Genomic DNA, 21,937 nt, shown 5'->3' with positions numbered 1-21,937 from the left:
CAATCCCAATGGACCCAAACCTCTTCCCATTCACTCCCACAGACCAAAAACCCAATGGACCCAAACCCCTTCGCATTCAGTCCCACTGTACACAATCACAATGGACCCAAACCCATTCCCATTCACTCTCACTGTACACACTCCCAATGGACACAAAACTCATTCCCATTCACTCAAACTGTACACAATTGCAATGTAACCAAATCCCCTCCCATTCGCTCCAAATGTACACAATCCCAAAGGATCGAAACCCTTTCCAATTCATTCCCACTCTACACAATCGCAATGGACCGAAACCACTTCCCATTCACTCCCACTGTACACAATCCCAATGGAGCCAGGCCCCTTCCCATTGACTCCCACTGTACACAATCCCAATTGTCTTAAACCCTTCCCGTTCGGTCCCACTGTACACAATCACAATGGACCCAAACCCCTTCCCGTTCAATCCAACTGTACAATCCCAATGGACCGAAACCCCTTCCCATTCGGTACCACTACACAATCCTAATGGACGCAAACCCCTTACCATTTACTCGCAGTACACACAATCCAAATGGACCGAAACACCTTTCTGTTCACACCCACTCTACACAATCCCAATGGACCCAAAACCCTTCGCGTTCGCTCCCACTACGCAATCCCAATTTACCCATCCCCTTCCCATTCACTTGCACTGCACTCAATCCCAATGGACCGAAACCGCTTCCCGTTCACTCCCACTCTACGCAATCCCAATGGACCCAACACACTTCGCGTTCGTTCCCAATACGCAATCCCAATTGACCCATCCCCTTCCCATTCACTTGCACTGCACACAATCCCAATGGAACCAAAAAACTTCCCGTTCACTCCCACTCGTCACAATCCCAATTGACCCAAACCTCTTTCCATTCACCCGCTCTGTACACAATCCTAATTGACGCAACCCCTTCCCATTCACTCTCACTCTACACAATCCCAAAGGACCCAAAACCCTTCCCATTCCCTCCCACGGTACACCATTTCAATAGACCCAAACCGCTTCCCATTCACTCCCACTGCACACAATCCCAATGGTCCTAAACCCTTTCCCATTCCCTCACACTGTGCACAATCTCACTAGACCCAAACCCTTTCCATTCACTCGCACTGTACACAATCCCAATCGACCCAAACCCCTCCCCATTCACTCGCACTCTACACAATCCCAATAGACCCAAACCCCATCCCATTCACTCCCACCGTACACAATCCCAATGGACCCAAAACCCTTCGCGTTCGCTCCCACTACGCAATCCCAATTTACCCATCCCCTTCCCATTCACTTGCACTGCACACAATCCCAATGGACCCAAACCACTTCCCGTTCACTCCCACACTACACAATCCGAATGGAACCAAACCCCTTCCCGTTCGCTCCTATTATACAATCCCAATGGAGCCAACCCTTCCCATTCACTCGCACTACACACAATCCCAATGGACCCAAACCCCTTCCCTTTGACTCCCACTCTACACAGTCCCAATAGACCCAAACCCGTTCCCGTTTGCTTCCACTACACAATCCCAATGGACCCAAACTTCTTTCCATTCCCTCCCAGTGTACACAATCCCAATCGATCCAAACCTCTTCACAGTCACTCCCACTCTACACAATTTCAATGGACCCAAACCCCTTCGCATTCACTCCCACTGCAGACAATCCCAATGGTTCCAAACCCCTTCCCACTCACTCCCACTGTACACAATTTCAATGGACCCAAACCCCTTCCCATTCACCCCCACTGTACACAATTCCAATGGACCCAAACCCCTTCCCATTCACTCCCACTGTATACAATCCCAAGGGACCCAAACTTTTTTCCATTCCCTCCCAGTGTACACAATCACAAGGGTTCCAAACCCCTTCCCATTCACTCCCACTGTACACAATTTCAATGGACCCAAACCGCTACCCATTCACTCCCACTGCACACAATCCCAATGGACCCAAACCACTTCCCATTCACTCCCACTGTACACAATCCCAATGGATCCAAACCCCTTCCCATTCACTCTGACTGTGCACAATCCCAATGGATCCAAACCCATTCCCAGTCACTCCCACTGTACACAATCCAAATGGACCCAAACCCCTTCCCATTAACTCCCACAGACCAAAAACCCAATGGACCCAAACCCCTTCCCATTCAGTCCCACTGTACACAGTCCCCAAGGACCCAAACCGCTTCCCATTCACTCTCACTCTACAGAGTCCCAATGGACCCAAAACCCTTCCCATTCCCTCCCACTGTACACAATTTCAATGGATCCAAACCGCTTCACATTCACTCCCACTGCACACAATCCCAATGGACCCAAACGAGTTCCCATTCACTCCCACTGTACAAAATCCCAATGGACCCAAACTCCTTCCCATTCACTCCAACAGACCAAAAACCCAATGGACCCAAACCCTTTCCCATTCAGTCCCACTGTACACAATCCCAATGGACCCAAACCCCTTCCCATTCACTCACACAGTGCACAATGACAATAGAACCAAACCCCTTCCCATTCACTCACACTGTACACAATCCCAATGGAGCCAAACCCCTTCCCATTCACTCACACAGACCAAAACCCCAATGGACCCAAACCCCTTCCCATTCACTCACACTATACACAATTCCAATGGACCCAAACCCCTTCCCATTGACTCTCACTGAACACAATTCCAATGCATCCAAACGCCTTCCCATTCACTCCCACTGTACCCAATCCCAATGGACCCAAACCCCTTCCCATTCACTCCCACTGTACACAATCCCAATGGACCCAAACCCCTTCCCATTCACTCCCACTGCACACAATCCCAATTGACCCAAACCCCATCCCATTCACTCCCACTGTCCACAATCCCAATTGAACCAAACCCCTTTCATTTCACTCCCACTGCACACAATCCCAATGGACCCAAACCCCATCCCACTTACTCCCACTGTACACAATCCGAATGGACCCAAACCCATTCCCATTCACTCCCACTGCACACAATCCCAATGGACCCAAACCCCTTCCCATTCCCTCCCACTGTACATAATTCCAATGGACCCAAACTTCTTTCCATTCCCTCCCAGTGTACACAATACCAATGGTTCTAAACACCTTCCCATTCACTCCCACTCTACACAATCCCAATGGACACAAACCCCTTCCCATTCACTCTCACTCTACACAATCCCAATGGACCCAAATCCCTTCCCATTCCCTCCCATTGTACACAATTTTAATAGACTCAAACCGCTTCCCATTCACTCCCGCTGCACACAATCCCAATGGACGCAAACCCCTTCCCATTCCCTCCCACTGTGCACAATCTCACTAGACCCAAACCCTTCACATTCACTCGCACTGTACACAATCCCAATCGACCCAAACCCCTTCCCATTCACTCCCACTGTACTCAATCCCAATCGACCCAAACCCCTTCCCACTTACTCGCACTGTACACAATCCCAATGGACCCAAACCCCATCCCATTCACTCACACTGTACACAACACCAATGGACCCAAACCCCTTACCATTCACTCCCACTGTACACAATCCCAATGGACCCAAACCACTTCCCATTCACTCTCACTGTACAAAATCCCAATGGACCTAAACCCCTTCCCATTCACTCCAACTGTACATTCCCAATGGCCCCAAGCCCCTTCCCGTTAGCTCCCACTACACAATCCCAATGGCACCAAACCCCTTCCCATTCCTCGCACTGTACACAATCCCAATGGTCCCAAACCAGTCCCGTTCGGTCCCCATCCACAACCCTAATGGACCCAAACCCCTTACCAATTACTCGCACTGTACACAATCCCAATCGACCCAAACCCCTCCCCATTCACTCGCACTCTACACAATCCCAATAGACCCAAACCCCATCCCATTCACTCCCACCGTACACAATCCCAATGGACCCCAAACCCCATTGCAATTCACTCCCACTGTGCACAATTCCATTGGACCCAAACCCCTTCCCGTGCGCTCCTATTACACAATCCCATTGGACACAAACCCCTTCCCTTTCACTCCCACCCTACACAGTCCCAACAGACCCATACTTCTTTCCATTTCCTCCCAGTGTACACAATCCCAATGGACACAAAACCCTTCCAATTCACTCTAACTGTACACAATCCCAATGGATCCAAACCCCTTCCCATTCACTCCCACTGTACCCAATCCCAAGCACCCAAACCCCTTCCCATTCACTCCCACAGACCAAAAACCCAATTGACCCCAACCCCTTCCCATTCAGTCCCACTGTACACACTCCCAATGGACCCAAACCGCTTCCCATTCACACTCACTCAACAGAATCCCAATGGACCCAAAGTCCTTGCCATTCCCTCCCACTGTACACAATTTCAATGGACCCAAACCACTTCCCATTGACTCCCACTATACACAATCCGAATGGACCCAAACCACTTCCCATTCAGTCCCAGTGTACACAATCCCAATGGACCCAAACCCCATCCCATTCACTCCCACTGTGCACAATGACAATAGACCCAAACTCCTTCCCATTCACTCCCACTGCACACAATCCCAATGGACCCAAACCCCTTCCCATTCACTCCCACAGACAAAAAACGCAATGGACCCAAACCCCTTCCCATTCAGTCCCACTGGACACAATCCCAATGGACCCAAACCCCTTCCCATTCACTCTCACTGTACACAATCCCAATGGACCCAAACCCCATCCCATTCTCTCCCACTGTACACAATTCCAATGCACCCAAACGCCTTCCCATTCACTCTCACTGTACACAATCCCAATGGACCCAAACCCCTTCCCATTCACTCTCACTGTACACAATCCCAATGGACCCAAACCCCTTCCCATTCACTCTCACTGTACACAATTCAAATGCACCCAAACGCCTTCCCATTCACTCCCACTGTACACAATCCCAATGGACCCAAACCTCTTCCCATTCACTCCCACAGACCAAAAACCCAATGGACCCAAACCCCTTCGCATTCAGTCCCACTGTACACAATCACAATGGACCCAAACCCATTCCCATTCACTCTCACTGTACACACTCCCAATGGACACAAAACTCATTCCCATTCACTCAAACTGTACACAATTGCAATGTAACCAAATCCCCTCCCATTCGCTCCAAATGTACACAATCCCAAAGGATCGAAACCCTTTCCAATTCATTCCCACTCTACACAATCGCAATGGACCGAAACCACTTCCCATTCACTCCCACTGTACACAATCCCAATGGAGCCAGGCCCCTTCCCATTGACTCCCACTGTACACAATCCCAATTGTCTTAAACCCTTCCCGTTCGGTCCCACTGTACACAATCACAATGGACCCAAACCCCTTCCCGTTCAATCCAACTGTACAATCCCAATGGACCGAAACCCCTTCCCATTCGGTACCACTACACAATCCTAATGGACGCAAACCCCTTACCATTTACTCGCAGTACACACAATCCAAATGGACCGAAACACCTTTCTGTTCACACCCACTCTACACAATCCCAATGGACCCAAAACCCTTCGCGTTCGCTCCCACTACGCAATCCCAATTTACCCATCCCCTTCCCATTCACTTGCACTGCACTCAATCCCAATGGACCGAAACCGCTTCCCGTTCACTCCCACTCTACGCAATCCCAATGGACCCAACACACTTCGCGTTCGCTCCCAATACGCAATCCCAATTGACCCATCCCCTTCCCATTCACTTGCACTGCACACAATCCCAATGGAACCAAAAAACTTCCCGTTCACTCCCACTCGTCACAATCCCAATTGACCCAAACCTCATTCCATTCACCCGCTCTGTACACAATCCTAATTGACGCAACCCCTTCCCATTCACTCCCACTGTACACAATCCCAAAGGACCCAAAACCCTTCCCATTCCCTCCCACGGTACACCATTTCAATAGACCCAAACCGCTTCCCATTCACTCCCACTGCACACAATCCCAATGGTCCTAAACCCTTTCCCATTCCCTCACACTGTGCACAATCTCACTAGACCCAAACCCTTTCCATTCACTCGCACTGTACACAATCCCAATCGACCCAAACCCCTCCCCATTCACTCGCACTCTACACAATCCCAATAGACCCAAACCCCATCCCATTCACTCCCACCGTACACAATCCCAATGGACCCAAAACCCTTCGCGTTCGCTCCCACTACGCAATCCCAATTTACCCATCCCCTTCCCATTCACTTGCACTGCACACAATCCCAATGGACCCAAACCACTTCCCGTTCACTCCCATACTACACAATCGGAATGGAACCAAACCCCTTCCCGTTCGCTCCTATTATACAATCCCAATGGAGCCAACCCTTCCCATTCACTCGCACTACACACAATCCCAATGGACCCAAACCCCTTCCCTTTGACTCCCACTCTACACAGTCCCAATAGACCCAAACCCGTTCCCGTTTGCTTCCACTACACAATCCCAATGGACCCAAACTTCTTTCCATTCCCTCCCAGTGTACACAATCCCAATCGATCCAAACCTCTTCACAGTCACTCCCACTCTACACAATTTCAATGGACCCAAACCCCTTCGCATTCACTCCCACTGCAGACAATCCCAATGGTTCCAAACCCCTTCCCACTCACTCCCACTGTATACAATTTCAATGGACCCAAACCCCTTCCCATTCACCCCCACTGTACACAATTCCAATGGACCCAAACCCCTTCCCATTCACTCCCACTGTATACAATCCCAAGGGACCCAAACTTTTTTCCATTCCCTCCCAGTGTACACAATCACAAGGGTTCCAAACCCCTTCCCATTCACTCCCACTGTACACAATTTCAATGGACCCAAACCGCTACCCATTCACTCCCACTGCACACAATCCCAATGGACCCAAACCACTTCCCATTCACTCCCACTGTACACAATCCCAATGGATCCAAACCCCTTCCCATTCACTCTGACTGTGCACAATCCCAATGGATCCAAACCCATTCCCAGTCACTCCCACTGTACACAATCCAAATGGACCCAAACCCCTTCCCATTAACTCCCACAGACCAAAAACCCAATGGACCCAAACCCCTTCCCATTCAGTCCCACTGTACACAGTCCCCAAGGACCCAAACCGCTTCCCATTCACTCTCACTCTACAGAGTCCCAATGGACCCAAAACCCTTCCCATTCCCTCCCACTGTACACAATTTCAATGGATCCAAACCGCTTCACATTCACTCCCACTGCACACAATCCCAATGGACCCAAACGAGTTCCCATTCACTCCCACTGTACAAAATCCCAATGGACCCAAACTCCTTCCCATTCACTCCAACAGACCAAAAACCCAATGGACCCAAACCCTTTCCCATTCAGTCCCACTGTACACAATCCCAATGGACCCAAACCCCTTCCCATTCACTCACACAGTGCACAATGACAATAGAACCAAACCCCTTCCCATTCACTCACACTGTACACAATCCCAATGGAGCCAAACCCCTTCCCATTCACTCACACAGACCAAAACCCCAATGGACCCAAACCCCTTCCCATTCACTCACACTATACACAATCCCAATGGACCCAAACCCCTTCCCATTGACTCTCACTGAACACAATTCCAATGCATCCAAACGCCTTCCCATTCACTCCCACTGTACCCAATCCCAATGGACCCAAACCCCTTCCCATTCACTCCCACTGTACACAATCCCAATTGACCCAAACCCCATCCCATTCACTCCCACTGTCCACAATCCCAATTGAACCAAACCCCTTTCATTTCACTCCCACTGCACACAATCCCAATGGACCCAAACCCCATCCCACTTACTCCCACTGTACACAATCCGAATGGACCCAAACCCATTCCCATTCACTCCCACTGCACACAATCCCAATGGACCCAAACCACTTCCCATTCACTCTCACTGTACACAATCCCAATGGACCCAAACTCCTTCCCATTCCCTCCCACAGACCAAAGACCCAATGGACCCAAACCCCTTCCCTTTCAGTCCCACAGTACACAACCCCAATGGACCCAAACCCCTTCCCATTCACTCCCACTGTACACAATCCCAATGGACCCAACCCCCTTCCCATTCACTCTCACTGAACACAATTCCAATGCACCCAAACGCCTTCCCATTCACCCTCACTGTACACAATCCCAATGGACCCAAACCTCTTCCCGTTCACTCTCACTGTACACAACTCCAATGGACCCAAACCCCATCCCATTCATCCCCACTGTACACAATTCCAATGGACCAAAACCGCTTCCCATTCACTCCCACTGTACACAATCCCAATGGAACCAAACCCCTTCCCATTCACTCCCAACTGCACACAATCCCAAAGGACCCAAACGCCATCCAATTAACTCCCACAGACCAAAAACCCAATGGACCCAAACCCCTTCCCATTCAGTCCCACTGTACACAATCCCAATGGACCCAAACCCCATCCCATTCACTCCCACTGAACACAATCCCAATATACCCAAACCCCTTTCCATTCACTCCCAACTGCCCACAACCCCAATGGACCCAAACCCCATCGCATTCACTCCCACTGTCCACAATCCCAATTGACCCAAACCCCTTCCCATTAACTACCACTGAACACAATCCCAATGGACCCAAACCCCTTCCCATTCACTCCCACTGCACACAACCCCAATGGACCCAAACCCCATCACATTCACTCCCACTGTCCACAATCCCAATTGACCCAAACCCCTTCCCATTCACTCCCACTGCACACAATCCCAACGGACCCAAACTCCTTCCCATTCACTCCCACAGACCAAAAACCCAATGGACCCAAACCCCTTCCCATTCAGTCCCACTGTACACAATCCCAATGGACCCAAACCCCTTCCCAATCACTCCCACTGAACACAATCCCAATGGACCCAATCCCCTTCCCATTCACTCCCACTGCACACAATCCCAATGGACCCAAACACCATCCCATTCACTCCCACTGTACACAATTCCAATGGACCCAAACACCTTCCCATTCACTCCCACAGACCAAAAACCCAATGGACCCAAACCCCTTCCCATTCAGTCCCACTGTGCACAATGACAATAGAACCAAACCCCTTCCCATTCACTCCCACTGCACACAATCCCAATGGACCCAAACCATTTCCCATTCACTCCCACTGTACCCAATCCCAATGGACCCAAACCCCTTCCCATTCACTCCCACTGCACACAATCCCAATGGACACAAACGCCATCCCATTCACTCCCACTGTACACAATTCCAATGGACCCAAACACCTTCCCATTCACTCCCACAGACCAAAAACCCAATGGACCCAAACCCCTTCCCATTCAGTCCCACTGTGCGCAATGACAATAGAACCAAACCCCTTCCCATTCACTCCCACTGTCCACAATCCCAATTGAACCAAACCCCTTTCATTTAACTCCCACTGCATACAATCCCAATGGACCCAAACCCCTTCCCATTCACTCACACAGACCAAAACCCCAATGGACCTAAACCCCTTCCCATTCACTCACACTATACACAATCCCAATGGACCCAAACCCCTTCCCATTGACTCTCACTGAACACAATTCCAATGCATCCAAACGCCTTCCCATTCACTCCCACTGTACACAATCCCAATGGACCCAAATCCCTTCCCATTCACTCCCACTGAACACAATCCCAATGGAACCAAACACCTTCCCATTCACTCCCACTGTACCCAATCCCAATGGACACAAACCCCTTCCCATTCACTCTCACTTCACACAATCCCAATGGAACCAAACACCTTCCCATTCACTCCCACTGTACCCAATCCCAATGGACCCAACCCCCTTCCCATTCACTCCCGCTGTACACAATCCCAATGGACCCAAACCCTTCCCATTCACTCCCACTGCACACAATCCCAATTGACCCAAACCCCATCACATTCACTCCCACTGTCCACAATCCCAATTGAACCAAACCCCTTTCATTTCACTCCCACTGCACACAATCCCAATGGACCCAAACCCATCCTACTCACTCCCACTGTACACAATCCCAACGGACCCAAACCCCTTCCCATTCACTCCCACTGCACACAATCCCAATGGACCCAAACCACTTCCCATTCACTCCCACTGTACACAATCCCAATGGACCCAAACTCCTTCCCATTCCCTCCTACAGACCAAAACCCAATGGACCCAAACCCCTTCCATTTCAGTCCCACTGTACACTATCCCAATGTACCCAAACCCCTTCCCATTCACTCCCACTGTACACAATCCCAATGGACCCAAACCTCTTCCCGTTCACTCTCACTGTACACAACTCCAATGCACACAAAACCCATCCCATTCACTCCCACTGTACACAATTCCAATGGACCAAAACCGCTTCCCATTCACTCCCACTGTACACAATCCCAATGGAACCAACCCCCTTCCCATTCACTCCCAACTGCACACAATCCCAAAGGACCCAAACGCCATCCCATTAACTCCCACTGTCCACAATCCCAATTGACCCAAACCCCTTCCCATTCACTCCCACTGCACACAATCCCAACGGACCCAAACTCCTTCCCATTCACTCCCACAGACCAAAAACCCAATGGACCCAAACCCCTTCCCATTCAGTCCCACTGTACACAATCCCAATGGACCCAAACCCCTTCCCATTCACTCCCACTGAACACAATCCCAATGGACCCAATCCCCTTCCCATTCACCCCCACTGCACACAATCCCAATGGACCCAAACCCCATCCAATTCACTCCCACTGTACACAATTCCAATGGACCCAAACACCTTCCCATTCACTCCCACAGACCAAAAACCCAATGGACCCAAACCCCTTCCCATTCAGTCCCACTGTGCGCAATGACAATAGAACCAAACCCCTTCCCATTCACTCCCACTGCACACAATCCCAATGGACCCAAACCACTTCCCATTCACTCCCACTGTACCCAATCCCAATGGACCCAAACCCCTTCCCATTCACTCCCACTGCACACAATCCCAATGGACACAAACGCCATCCCATTCACTCCCACTGTACACAATCCCAATGGACCCAAACACCTTCCCATTCACTCCCACAGACCAAAAACCCAATGGACACAAACCCCTTCCCATTCAGTCCCACTGTGCACAATGACAATAGAACCAAACCCCTTCCCATTCACTCCCACTGTACACATTCCCAATGGACCCAAACCCCTTCCCATACACACCCACTTTGCACAATGACAATAGAACCAAACCCCTTCCCATTCACTCCCACTGCACACAATCCCAATGGACCCAAAACACTTCCCATTCACTCCCACTGTACACAATCCCAATGGACCCAAACTCCTTCCCATTCCCTCCCACAGACCAAAAACCCAATGGACCCAAACGCCTTCCCATTCACCCTCACTGTACACAATCCCAATGGATCCAAACCTCTTCCCGTTCACTCTCACTGTACACAATTCCAATGGGCTCAAACACCATCCTATTCACTCCCACTGTACACAATTACAATTGACCCAAACCGCTTCCCATTCACTCCCACTGTACACAATCCCAATGGACCCAAACCCCTTCCCATTCACTCACAACTGCACACAATCCCAATGGAACAAAACACCATCCCATTCACTCCCACTGTCCACAATCCCAATGGACCCAAACCCCTTCCCATTCACTCCCACAGACCAAAAACCCAATGGACCCAAACCCCTTCCCATTCAGTCCCACTGTACACAGTCACAATGGACCCAAACCACTTCCCATTCACTCTCACTCTACAGAGTCCCAACGGACCCAAAACCCTTCCCATTCCATCCCACTGTACACAGTTTCAATGGATCCAAACCGCTTCCCATTCACTCCCACTGCACACAATCCCAATGGACCCAAACCACTTCCCATTCACTCCGACTGTACACAATCCAAATGGAACCAAACTCCTTCCCATTCACTCCCAAGGACGAAAAACCCAATGGACCCAAACCCCTTCCCATTCAGTCCCACTGGACACAATCCCAATGGACCCAAACCCCTTCCCATTCACTCCCACTGTGCACAATGACAATAAAGCCAAACCCCTTCCCATTCACTCCCACTGTACACAATCCCAATGGACCCAAAACCCTTCCCATTCACTCACACAGACCAAAAACCCAATGGACCAAAACCCCTTCCCATTCACTCACACTATACACAATCCCAATGGACCCAAACCCCTTCCCATTCACTCTCACTGAACACAATTCCAGTGCACCCAAACGCCTTCCCATTCACTCTCACTGTACACTATCCCAATGGACCCAAACACCTTCCCATACACTCCCACTGCACACAATCCCAATGGACCCAAACCCCTTCCCATTCACTTCCACTGCACACAATCCCAATGGACCCAAACCCCATCCCATTCACTCCCACTGTACCAATCCCAATTGACCCAAACCCCTTCCCATTCACTCCCACTGTCCACAATCCTAATTGACCCAAACCCCTTCCCATTCACTCCCACTGTACCCAATCCCAATGGACCCAAACCTCTTCCCATTCACTCCCACTGCACACAATCCCAATGGACCCAAACCACTTCCCATTCACTCGTACTGTACACAATCCCAACGGATCCAAACCCCTTCCCATTCACTCCCACTGTACCCAATACAATTGGACCCAACCCCCTTCCCATTCACTCCTACTGCACACAATTCCAATGGACACAAACCGCTTCCCATTCACTCCCACTGTACACAATCCCAATGGACCCAAACTCCTTCCCATTCACTCCCACAGACCAAAAACCCAATGGACCCAAACCCCTTGCCATTCAGTCCCCCTGTACACATTCCCAATGGACCCAAACCCCTTCCCATTCACTCCCACTGTGCACAATGACAATAGAACCAAACCCCTTCCCATTCAGTCCCACTGTACACAATCCCAATGGACCCAAACCCCTTCCCATTCACTCTCACTGAACACAATTCCAATGCACTCAAACGCCTTCCCATTCACCCTCACTGTACACAATCCCAATGGACCCAAACCTCTTCCCGTTCACTCTCACTGTACACAATTCCAATGGACCCAAACCCCATCCCATTCACTCCCACTGTACACAATTCCAATTGACCCAAACCGCTTCCCATTCACTCCCACTGTACACAATCCCAATGGACCCAAACACCTTCCCATTCACTCCCAACTGCACACAATCTCAATGGACCGAAACCCCATCCCATTCACTCCCACTGTCCACAATCCCAATTGACCCAAACCCCTACCCATTCACTCCCACTGTACCCAATCCCAGTGGACCCGAACCCCTTCCCATTCACTCCCAATGTACACAATCCCAATGGACCCAAACCCCATCCCATTCACTCCCACTGTACACAATTCCAATGGACCCAAACCCCTTCCCATTCAGTCCCACTGCACACAATCCCAATGGACCCAAACCCCTTCCCATTCACTCCCACTGCACACAATCCCAATGGACCCAAACCCCATCCCATTCACTCCCACTGTACCCAATCCCAATTCACCCAAACGCCTTCCCATTCACTCCCACTGTCCACAATCCCAATTGACCCAAAACCCTTCCCATTCACTCCCACTGTACCCAATCCCAATGGACCCAAACCCCTTCCCATTCACTCCCACTGCACACAATCCCAATGGACCCAAACCACTTCCCATTCCCTCGCACTGTACACAATCCAAATGGACCCAAACCCCTTCCCATTCACTCCCACTGTACCCAATCCAAATGGACCCAAACCCCTTCCCATTCACTCCTACTGCACACAATCCCAATGGATAAAAACCACTTCCCATTCACTCCCACTGTACACAATCCCAATGGACCCAAACTCCTTCCCATTCACTCCCACAGACCAAAAACCCAATGGACCCAAACCCCTTCCCATTCAGTCCCACTGTACACATTCCCAATGGACCCAAACCCCTTCCCATTCACTCCCACCGTGCACAATAACAATCGAACCAAACCCCTTCCCATTCACTCCCACTGCACACAATGCCAATGGACCCAAACCACTTCCCATTCACTCCCACTGTACATAATCCCAATGGAGCCAAACTCCTTCCCATTCACTCCCAAAGACCGAAAACCCAATGGACCCAAACCCCTTCCCATTCAGTCCCACTGTACACAATCCCAATGGACCCAAACTCCTCCCCATTCACTCCCACAGACCAAAAACCCAATGGGCCCAAACCCCTTGCCATTCAGTCCCCCTGTACACATTCCCAATGGACCCAAACCCCTTCCCATTCACTCCCACTGTGCACAATGACAATAGAACCAAACCCCTTCCCATTCAGTCCCACTGTACACAATCCCAATGGACCCAAACCCCTTCCCATTCACTCTCACTGAACACAATTCCAACGCACTTAAACGCCTTCCCATTCACCCTCACTGTACACAATCCCAATGGACCCAAACCTCTTCCCGTTCACTCTCACTGTACACAATTCCAATGGACCCAAACCCCATCCCATTCACTTCCACTGTACACAATTCCAATTGACCCAATCCGCTTCCCATTCACTCCCACTGTACACAATCCCAATGGACCCAAACACCTTCCCATTCACTCCCAACTGCACACAATCCCAATGGACCCAAACCCCATCCCATTCACTCCCACTGTCCACAATCCCAATTGACCCAAACCCCTTCCCATTCACTCCCACTGCACACAATCCCAATGGACCCAAACCCCTTCCCATTCACTCCCACTGTACCCAAACACAATGGACCCAAACCCCTTCCCATTCACTCCCACTGCACACAATCCCAAATGACCCAAACCTCATTCCAATCACTCCCACTGTACACAATCCCAATGTACCCAAACCCCTACCCATTCACTCCCACTGTACCCAATCCCAGTGGACCCGAACCCCTTCCCATTCACTCCCAATGTACACAATCCCAATGGACCCAAACCCCATCCCATTCACTCCCACTGTACACAATTCCAATGGACCCAAACCCCTTCCCATTCAGTCCCACTGCACACAATCCCAATGGACCCAAACCCCTTCCCATTCACTCCCACTGCACACAATCCCAATGGACCCAAACCCCATCACATTCACTCCCACTGTACCCAATCCCAATTGACCCAAACCCCTTCCCATTCACTCCCACTGTCCACAATCCCAATTGACCCAAACCCCTTCCCATTCACTCCCACTGTACCCAATCCCAATGGACCCAAACCCCTTCCCATTCACTCCCACTGCACACAATCCCAATGGACCCAAACCACTTCCCATTCCCTCGCACTGTACACAATCCAAATGGACCCAAACCCCTTCCCATTCACTCCCACTGTACCCAATCCCAATGGACCCAAACCCCTTCCCATTCACTCCTACTGCACACAATCCCAATGGATACAAACCACTTCCCATTCACTCCCACTGTACACAATCCCAATGGACCCAAACTCCTTCCCATTCACTCCCACAGACCAAGAACCCAATGGACCCAAACCCCTTCCCATTCAGTCCCACTGTACACATTCCCAATGGACCCAAACCCCTTCCCATTCACTCCCACCGTGCACAATAACAATCGAACCAAACCCCTTCCCATTCACTCCCACTGCACACAATCCCAATGGACCCAAACCACTTCCCATTCACTCCCACTGTACACAATCCCAATGGACCCAAACTCCTTCCCATTCACTCCCAAAGACCAAAAACCCAATGGACCCAAACCCCTTCCCATTCAGTCCCACTGTACACAATCCCAATGGACCCAAACCCCTTCCCATTCACTCTCACTGAACACAATTCCAATGCACCCAAAACTCTTCCCGTTCACTCTCACTGTACACAATTCCAATGCACCCAAACCCCATCCCATTCACTCCCACTGTACACAATCCCAATTGACCCAAATCGCTTCCCATTCACTCCCACTGTGCACAATCCCAATGGACCCAAAGCCCTTCCCATTCACTCCCAACTGCACACAATCCCAATGGACCCAACCCCAACCTATTCAGTCACACTGTCCACAATCCCAATTGACCAAAACCCCTTCCCATTCACTCCCACTGCACACAATCCCAATGGACCCAAACCCCATCCCACTCACTCCCACTGTACACAATCCCAATGGACCTAAACCCCATCCCATTCACTCCCACTGCACACAATCCCAATGGACCCAAGCCCCTTCCCATTCACTCCCACTGTACACAATCCCAATGGACCCAAACCCCATCCCATTCACTCCCACTGCACATAATCCCAAATGACCCAAACCCCATTCCATTCACTCCCACTGTACACAATCCCAGTGGACCCGAACCCCTTCCCATTCACTCCCAATGGACCCAAACCCCATCCCATTCACTCCCACTGCACACAATCCCAATGGACCCAAACCCCATCCCACTCACTCCCACTGTACACAATCCCAATGGACCTAAACCCCATCCCATTCACTCCCACTGCACACAATCCCAATGGACCCAAGCCCCTTCCCATTCACTCCCACTGTACACAATCCCAATGGACCCAAACCCCATCCCATTCACTCCCACTGCACACAATCCCAAATGACCCAAACCCCATTCCATTCACTCCCACTGTACACAATCCCAGTGGACCCGAACCCCTTCCCATTCACTCCCAATGGACCCAAACCCCATCCCATTCACTCCCGCTGCACACAATCCCAATTGACCCAAACTCCTTCCCATTCACTCCCACAGACCAAAAACCCAATGGACCCAAACCCCTTCCCATTCAATCCCACTGTACACAATCCCAATGGACCCAAACCCCTTCCCATTCACTCCCGCTGCACACAATCCCAATGGACCCAAACCTCTTCCCGTTCACTCTCACTGTACACAATTCCAATTGACACAAATCGCTTCCCATTCACTTCCACTGTACACAATCCCAATGCACCCAAACCCCTTCCCATTCACTCCCAACTGCACGCAATCCCAATGGACCCAAACCCCATCCCATTCAGTCCCACTGTCCACAATCCCTATTGACCCAAACCCCTTCCCATTCACTCCCACTGCATACAATCCCAATGGACCCAAACCCCATCCCATTCACTCCCACTGTACCCAAACACAATGGACCCAAACCCCTTCCCATTCACTCCCACTGTACCCAATCCCAATGGACTCAAACACCTTCCCATTCACTCATACTGTACACAATCCCAATGGACCCAACCCCCTTCCCATTCACTCCCACTGTACACAATTCCAATGGACACAAACACTTTTGTATTCAATCAAATGATAATAGAGACTCACAAATCTCCAACTTGAGGAGGATGGAACAACTGCTCGATCCAATAGAATTTGATGAGATGCACACATAGAGACCTGATGTCTCCAGTGAGACATTGTGAATGAGAACGGAGCCTTGATCTGCTGAAAGCAAAATGGAGTTAGGTTTGATAAAATTTATGTCCCCATCAAACACTCCCAGGACAGGTACTGCACAGGATTAGATACAGAGTAAAGCTCCCTCTACACTGTCCCCATCAAACACTCCCAGGACAGGTACAGCACAGGATTAGATACAGAGTAAAGCTTCCCCTACACTGTCCCCATCATACACTCCCAGGACAGGTACAGCACGGGGTTAGACACAGAGTAAAGCTCCCTCTACACTGTCCCCATCAAACACTCCCAGGACAGGTACAGCACAGGATTAGATACAGAGTAAAGCTCCCCCTACACTGTCCCCATCATACACTCCCAGGACAGGTACAGCACAGGGTTGGATACAGAGTAAAGCTCCCACTACACTGTCCCCATCAAACACTCCCAGGACAGGTACAGCATGGGGTTAGATACAGAGTAAAGCTCCCTCTACACTGTCCCCATCAAACACTCCCAGGACAGGTACAGTACAGGGTTGGATACAGAGTAGAGCTCCCTCTACACTGTCCCCTTCAAACACTCCCAGGACTGGTACAGCACAGGATTAGATACCGAGTAAAGCTCCCTCGACACTGTCCCCATCAAATACTCACAGGACTGGTACAGCTCAGGATTAGATACCGAGTAAAGCTCCCTCGACACTGTCCCCATCAAACACTCCCAGGCCAGGTACAACACAGGGTTCGATACAGAGTAAAGCTCCCTCTACACTGTGCCCATAAAACACTCGCAGGACAGTTACAGCACGGGGTAAAATACAGAGTAAAGCTCCCTGTACACTGTGCCTCTCAAACACTCCCAGGACAGGTACAGTACTGGGTTAGACAAAGAGTAAAGCTCTCTCTACACTGCCCCCATCATACAATCCCGAGACAGGTACAGCACGGGGTTAGATACAGAGTAAAGCTCCCTCTACGCTGTCCCCAACATAGCCTCCCAGGACAGGTATAGCGCAGTGTTAGATACAGACTAAAGCTCGCTCTGCAATTTCCCCATCAAACACTCCCAGGACAGGTACAGCATGGGATTAGAGACAGGGTAAAGCTCCCTCTACACTGCCCCCATCAAACACTCCCAGGACAGGTACAGCACGTGGTTAGAAACAGAGCAAAGCTCCCTCTACACTGTCCCCATCAAACACCCCCAGGACTGGTACAGGACAGGGTTAGATACAGAGTAAAGCTCCCTCCACACTGTCCCCACCAAACATTACCAGGACAGATACAGCACGGGGTTAGATACAGCGTAAAGCTCCCTCTACACTGTCCCCATTAAACACTCCCAGGACAGGTACAGCAAGGGTTAGATACAGCATAAAGCTCCCTCTACACTGTCCCCATTAAACACTCCCAGGACAGGTACAGCACGGGGTTAGATACAGAGTAAAGCTCCCTTTACAGTCTCCCCATCAAACACTCCCAGGACAGGTACAGTACAGGGTTAGATACAGAGTAAAGCTTCCCCTAGAATATCTCCATCAAACACTCCCAGGACAGGTCCAACACGGGGCGAGATACAGAGTAAAGCTCCCTCTGCAATGTCCCCATCAAACACTCCCAGGCCAGGTACAACACGGGGTTAGATACAGCGTAAAGCTCCCTCTACACTGTCCCCATTAAACACTCGTAGGACAGGTACAGCACGGGGTTCGATACAGAGTAAAGCTCCCTCTACACTCTCCCCATCAAACACTCCCAGAACGCAGAAAGAAGTCTAACAACAGCAGGTGGCAGTCCAACAGGTTTGTTTCAAATCACTCGCTTTCGCAGCACATTTCCTTCCTCAGGTGATGGAGCAGGGCTCCGATAGCTAGTGATTTGAAACAAACCTGTTGGACTCTAACCTGGTGTTCTTAGACTTCTTACTGTGCTCACCCCAGTCCAACGTTGGCACCTCCACGTAATGACTCCCAGAACAGGTAAAGCACGGTGTTAGATACAGAGTAAAGCTCCCCCTAGACTATCTCCATCAAACACTCCCAGGACAGGTACAACACGGGGTTAGATACAGAGTAAAGCTCCCTCTGCAATGTCTCCAACAAACATTCCCAGGACAGGTACAGCACGGGGTGAGATACAGAGTAAAGCTCCCTCTGCAATGTCCCCATCAAACACTCCCAGGACAGGTACAGCATGGGGTTTGATGCCGAGCAAAGCTCCCTCGACATTGTCACCCATCAAACATTTCTAGGACAGGTACAGCACAAGGTTAGATACAGAGTGAAGGTCCCTCTTCACTGTCCCCACAAACACTCCCAGGAAAGATACAGCACGGGGTTAGACACAGAGTTAAGCTCTCTCCACACTGTCCCCATCAATCACTCCCAGGACAGTTACAGCACGGGGTTAGATACAGAGTAAACCTGTACCCATCTGCACTGTCCCCATCAAATACTCCCATGATGGGTACAGCACGGGGATAGATACAGAGTAAAGCTCCCTCTACATTATCCCCATTAAACACTCCAAGGACAGGCACAGCACGGGGTTAGATGCAGAGTAAAGCTCCCTCTTCAATGTCCCCATCAATCACTCCCAGTACAGGTACAGCACGGTGTTTGATTCGGAGTAAAACTCCCTCTGCACTGTCCCCATCAAACACTCCCAGGACAGGTACAGCACAGGGTTAGATACAGAGTAAAGCTCCTTCCACACTGTCCCCATCAAACATTCCCAGTACAGGTACAGCACGGTGTTTGATTCGGAGTAAAACTCCCTCTGCACTGTCCCCATCAAACACTCCCAGGACTGGTCCAGTACAGGGTTTGATACAGAGTAAAGCTCCTTCCACACTGTCCCCATCAAACATTACCAGGACAGATACAGCAGTGGGTTAGATACAGCATAAATCTCCCTCTACACTGTCCCCTTCAAACACTCCCAGGACAGGTACAGCACGGGGTTAGATACAGAGTAAAGCTCCCTCTGCACTGTCCCCATCAAACACTCCCAGGACATGTACAGCATGGGATTAGATACAGAGCAAAGCTCCCTCTACACTGTCCCCGTCAAACACCCCCAGGACTGGTACAGTACAGGGTTAGATACAGAGTAAAGCTCCTTCCACACTGTCCCCATCAAACACTCCCAGGACATATACAGCACGGGGTTAGATACAGCATAAAGCTCCCTCTACACTGTCCCCATGAAACACTCCTAAGACAGGTACAGCATGGGATTAGATACAGAGTAAGGCTCCCTCTACACTGTCCCCATCAAACACTCCCAGAATGCAGAAAGAAGTCTAACAACAGCAGGTGAAAGTCCAACAGTTTTGTTTCAAATCACTCGCTTTCGCAGCACATTTCCTTCCTCAGGTGATGGAGCAGAGCTCCGAAAGCTAGTGATTTGAAACAAACCTGTTGGACTTGAACCTGGTGTTGTTAGACTTCTTACTGTGCTCACACCAGTCCAACGCTGGCATCTACACATCATGACTCCCAGAACAGGTACAGCACGGTGTTAGATACAGAGTAAAGCTCCCCCTAGAATATCTCCATCAAACACTCCCAGGACAGATACAACACGGGGTTAGAAACTGAGTAAAGCTCCTTCGGCAATGTCCCCAACAAGCATTCCCAGGACAGGTTCAGCATGGGATTAGATACAGAGTAAAGTTCCCTCTGCAATGTCCCCATCAAACACTCCCAGGACAGGTACAGCGTGGGGTTTGATGCAGAGCAAAGCTCCCTCGACACTGTCACCCATCAAACATTCCTAGGACAGGTACAGCACAAGGTTAGATGCAGAGTGAAGATCCCTCTTCACTGTCCCCATCAAACACTCACAGGACAGATACAGCACGGGGTTAGATACAGAGTTATGCTCTCTCCCCACTGTCCCCATCAATCACTCCCAGTACAGGTACAGCTCGGTGTTTGATACAGAGTAAACCTGTACCCTTCTGCACTGTCCTCATCAAATACTCCCATGATGGGTACAGCACGGGGATAGATACCGAGTAAAGCTCCCTCTGCAATGTCCCCATCAATCACTCCCAGCACAGGTACAGCTTGGTGTTAGATACAGAGTAAAACTCCCTCTGCACTGTCCCCATCAAATACTCCCATGACGGGTACAGCACGAGGTTAGATACAGAGTAAAGCTTCCTCTACATTATCCCCATCAAACACTCCCAGGACAGGTACATCACGGGGTTAGATACAGAATAAAGCTCCCTCTACACTGTCCCCATCAAATACTCCCAGGACATGTACAGCACGGGGTTAGATACAGAGTAAAGCTACCTCTACACTGTCCCCATCAAATACTCCCAGGACAGGTACAGCACGGGGTTAGATACAGAGTAAAGCTCCCTCTACACTGTCCCCATCAAACACTCACAGGACAGGCACAGCACAGGGTTAGATACAGAGTAAAGCTCCCTCTACACTGTCCCCATCAAACACTCCCAGGACAGGTACAGCACGGGGTTAGA

At 50.3% G+C, this 21,937-nt stretch overlaps 1 protein-coding gene across 3 annotated transcripts in view; it reads right to left on the bottom strand.

Annotated features, from left to right (window-relative positions):
* LOC140411610 (immunoglobulin superfamily member 11-like) overlaps positions 1 to 21,937 on the bottom strand; it is a 366,531-nt gene that overhangs the window by 130,025 nt on the left and 214,569 nt on the right. Inside the window, exon 5 of one of the 3 annotated variants that reach the window (XM_072500668.1) lies at positions 17,366 to 17,485. The exons of 1 other annotated variant lie outside the window; for it this stretch is intronic. In XM_072500668.1, coding sequence (XP_072356769.1) covers positions 17,366 to 17,485 — 120 coding nt within the window. The remainder of the gene's footprint in view (positions 1 to 17,365; positions 17,486 to 21,937) is intronic. One more of the 3 variants, XM_072500669.1, reaches the window with a different exon arrangement.

The sequence above is a fragment of the Scyliorhinus torazame genome, chromosome 4 (genome assembly GCF_047496885.1).
Source record: "Scyliorhinus torazame isolate Kashiwa2021f chromosome 4, sScyTor2.1, whole genome shotgun sequence".
NCBI lineage: Eukaryota > Metazoa > Chordata > Chondrichthyes > Carcharhiniformes > Scyliorhinidae > Scyliorhinus > Scyliorhinus torazame.
The sequence above is the reverse complement of the archived record's forward strand: the minus strand, read 5'-3'. Positions and strand labels throughout refer to the sequence as shown.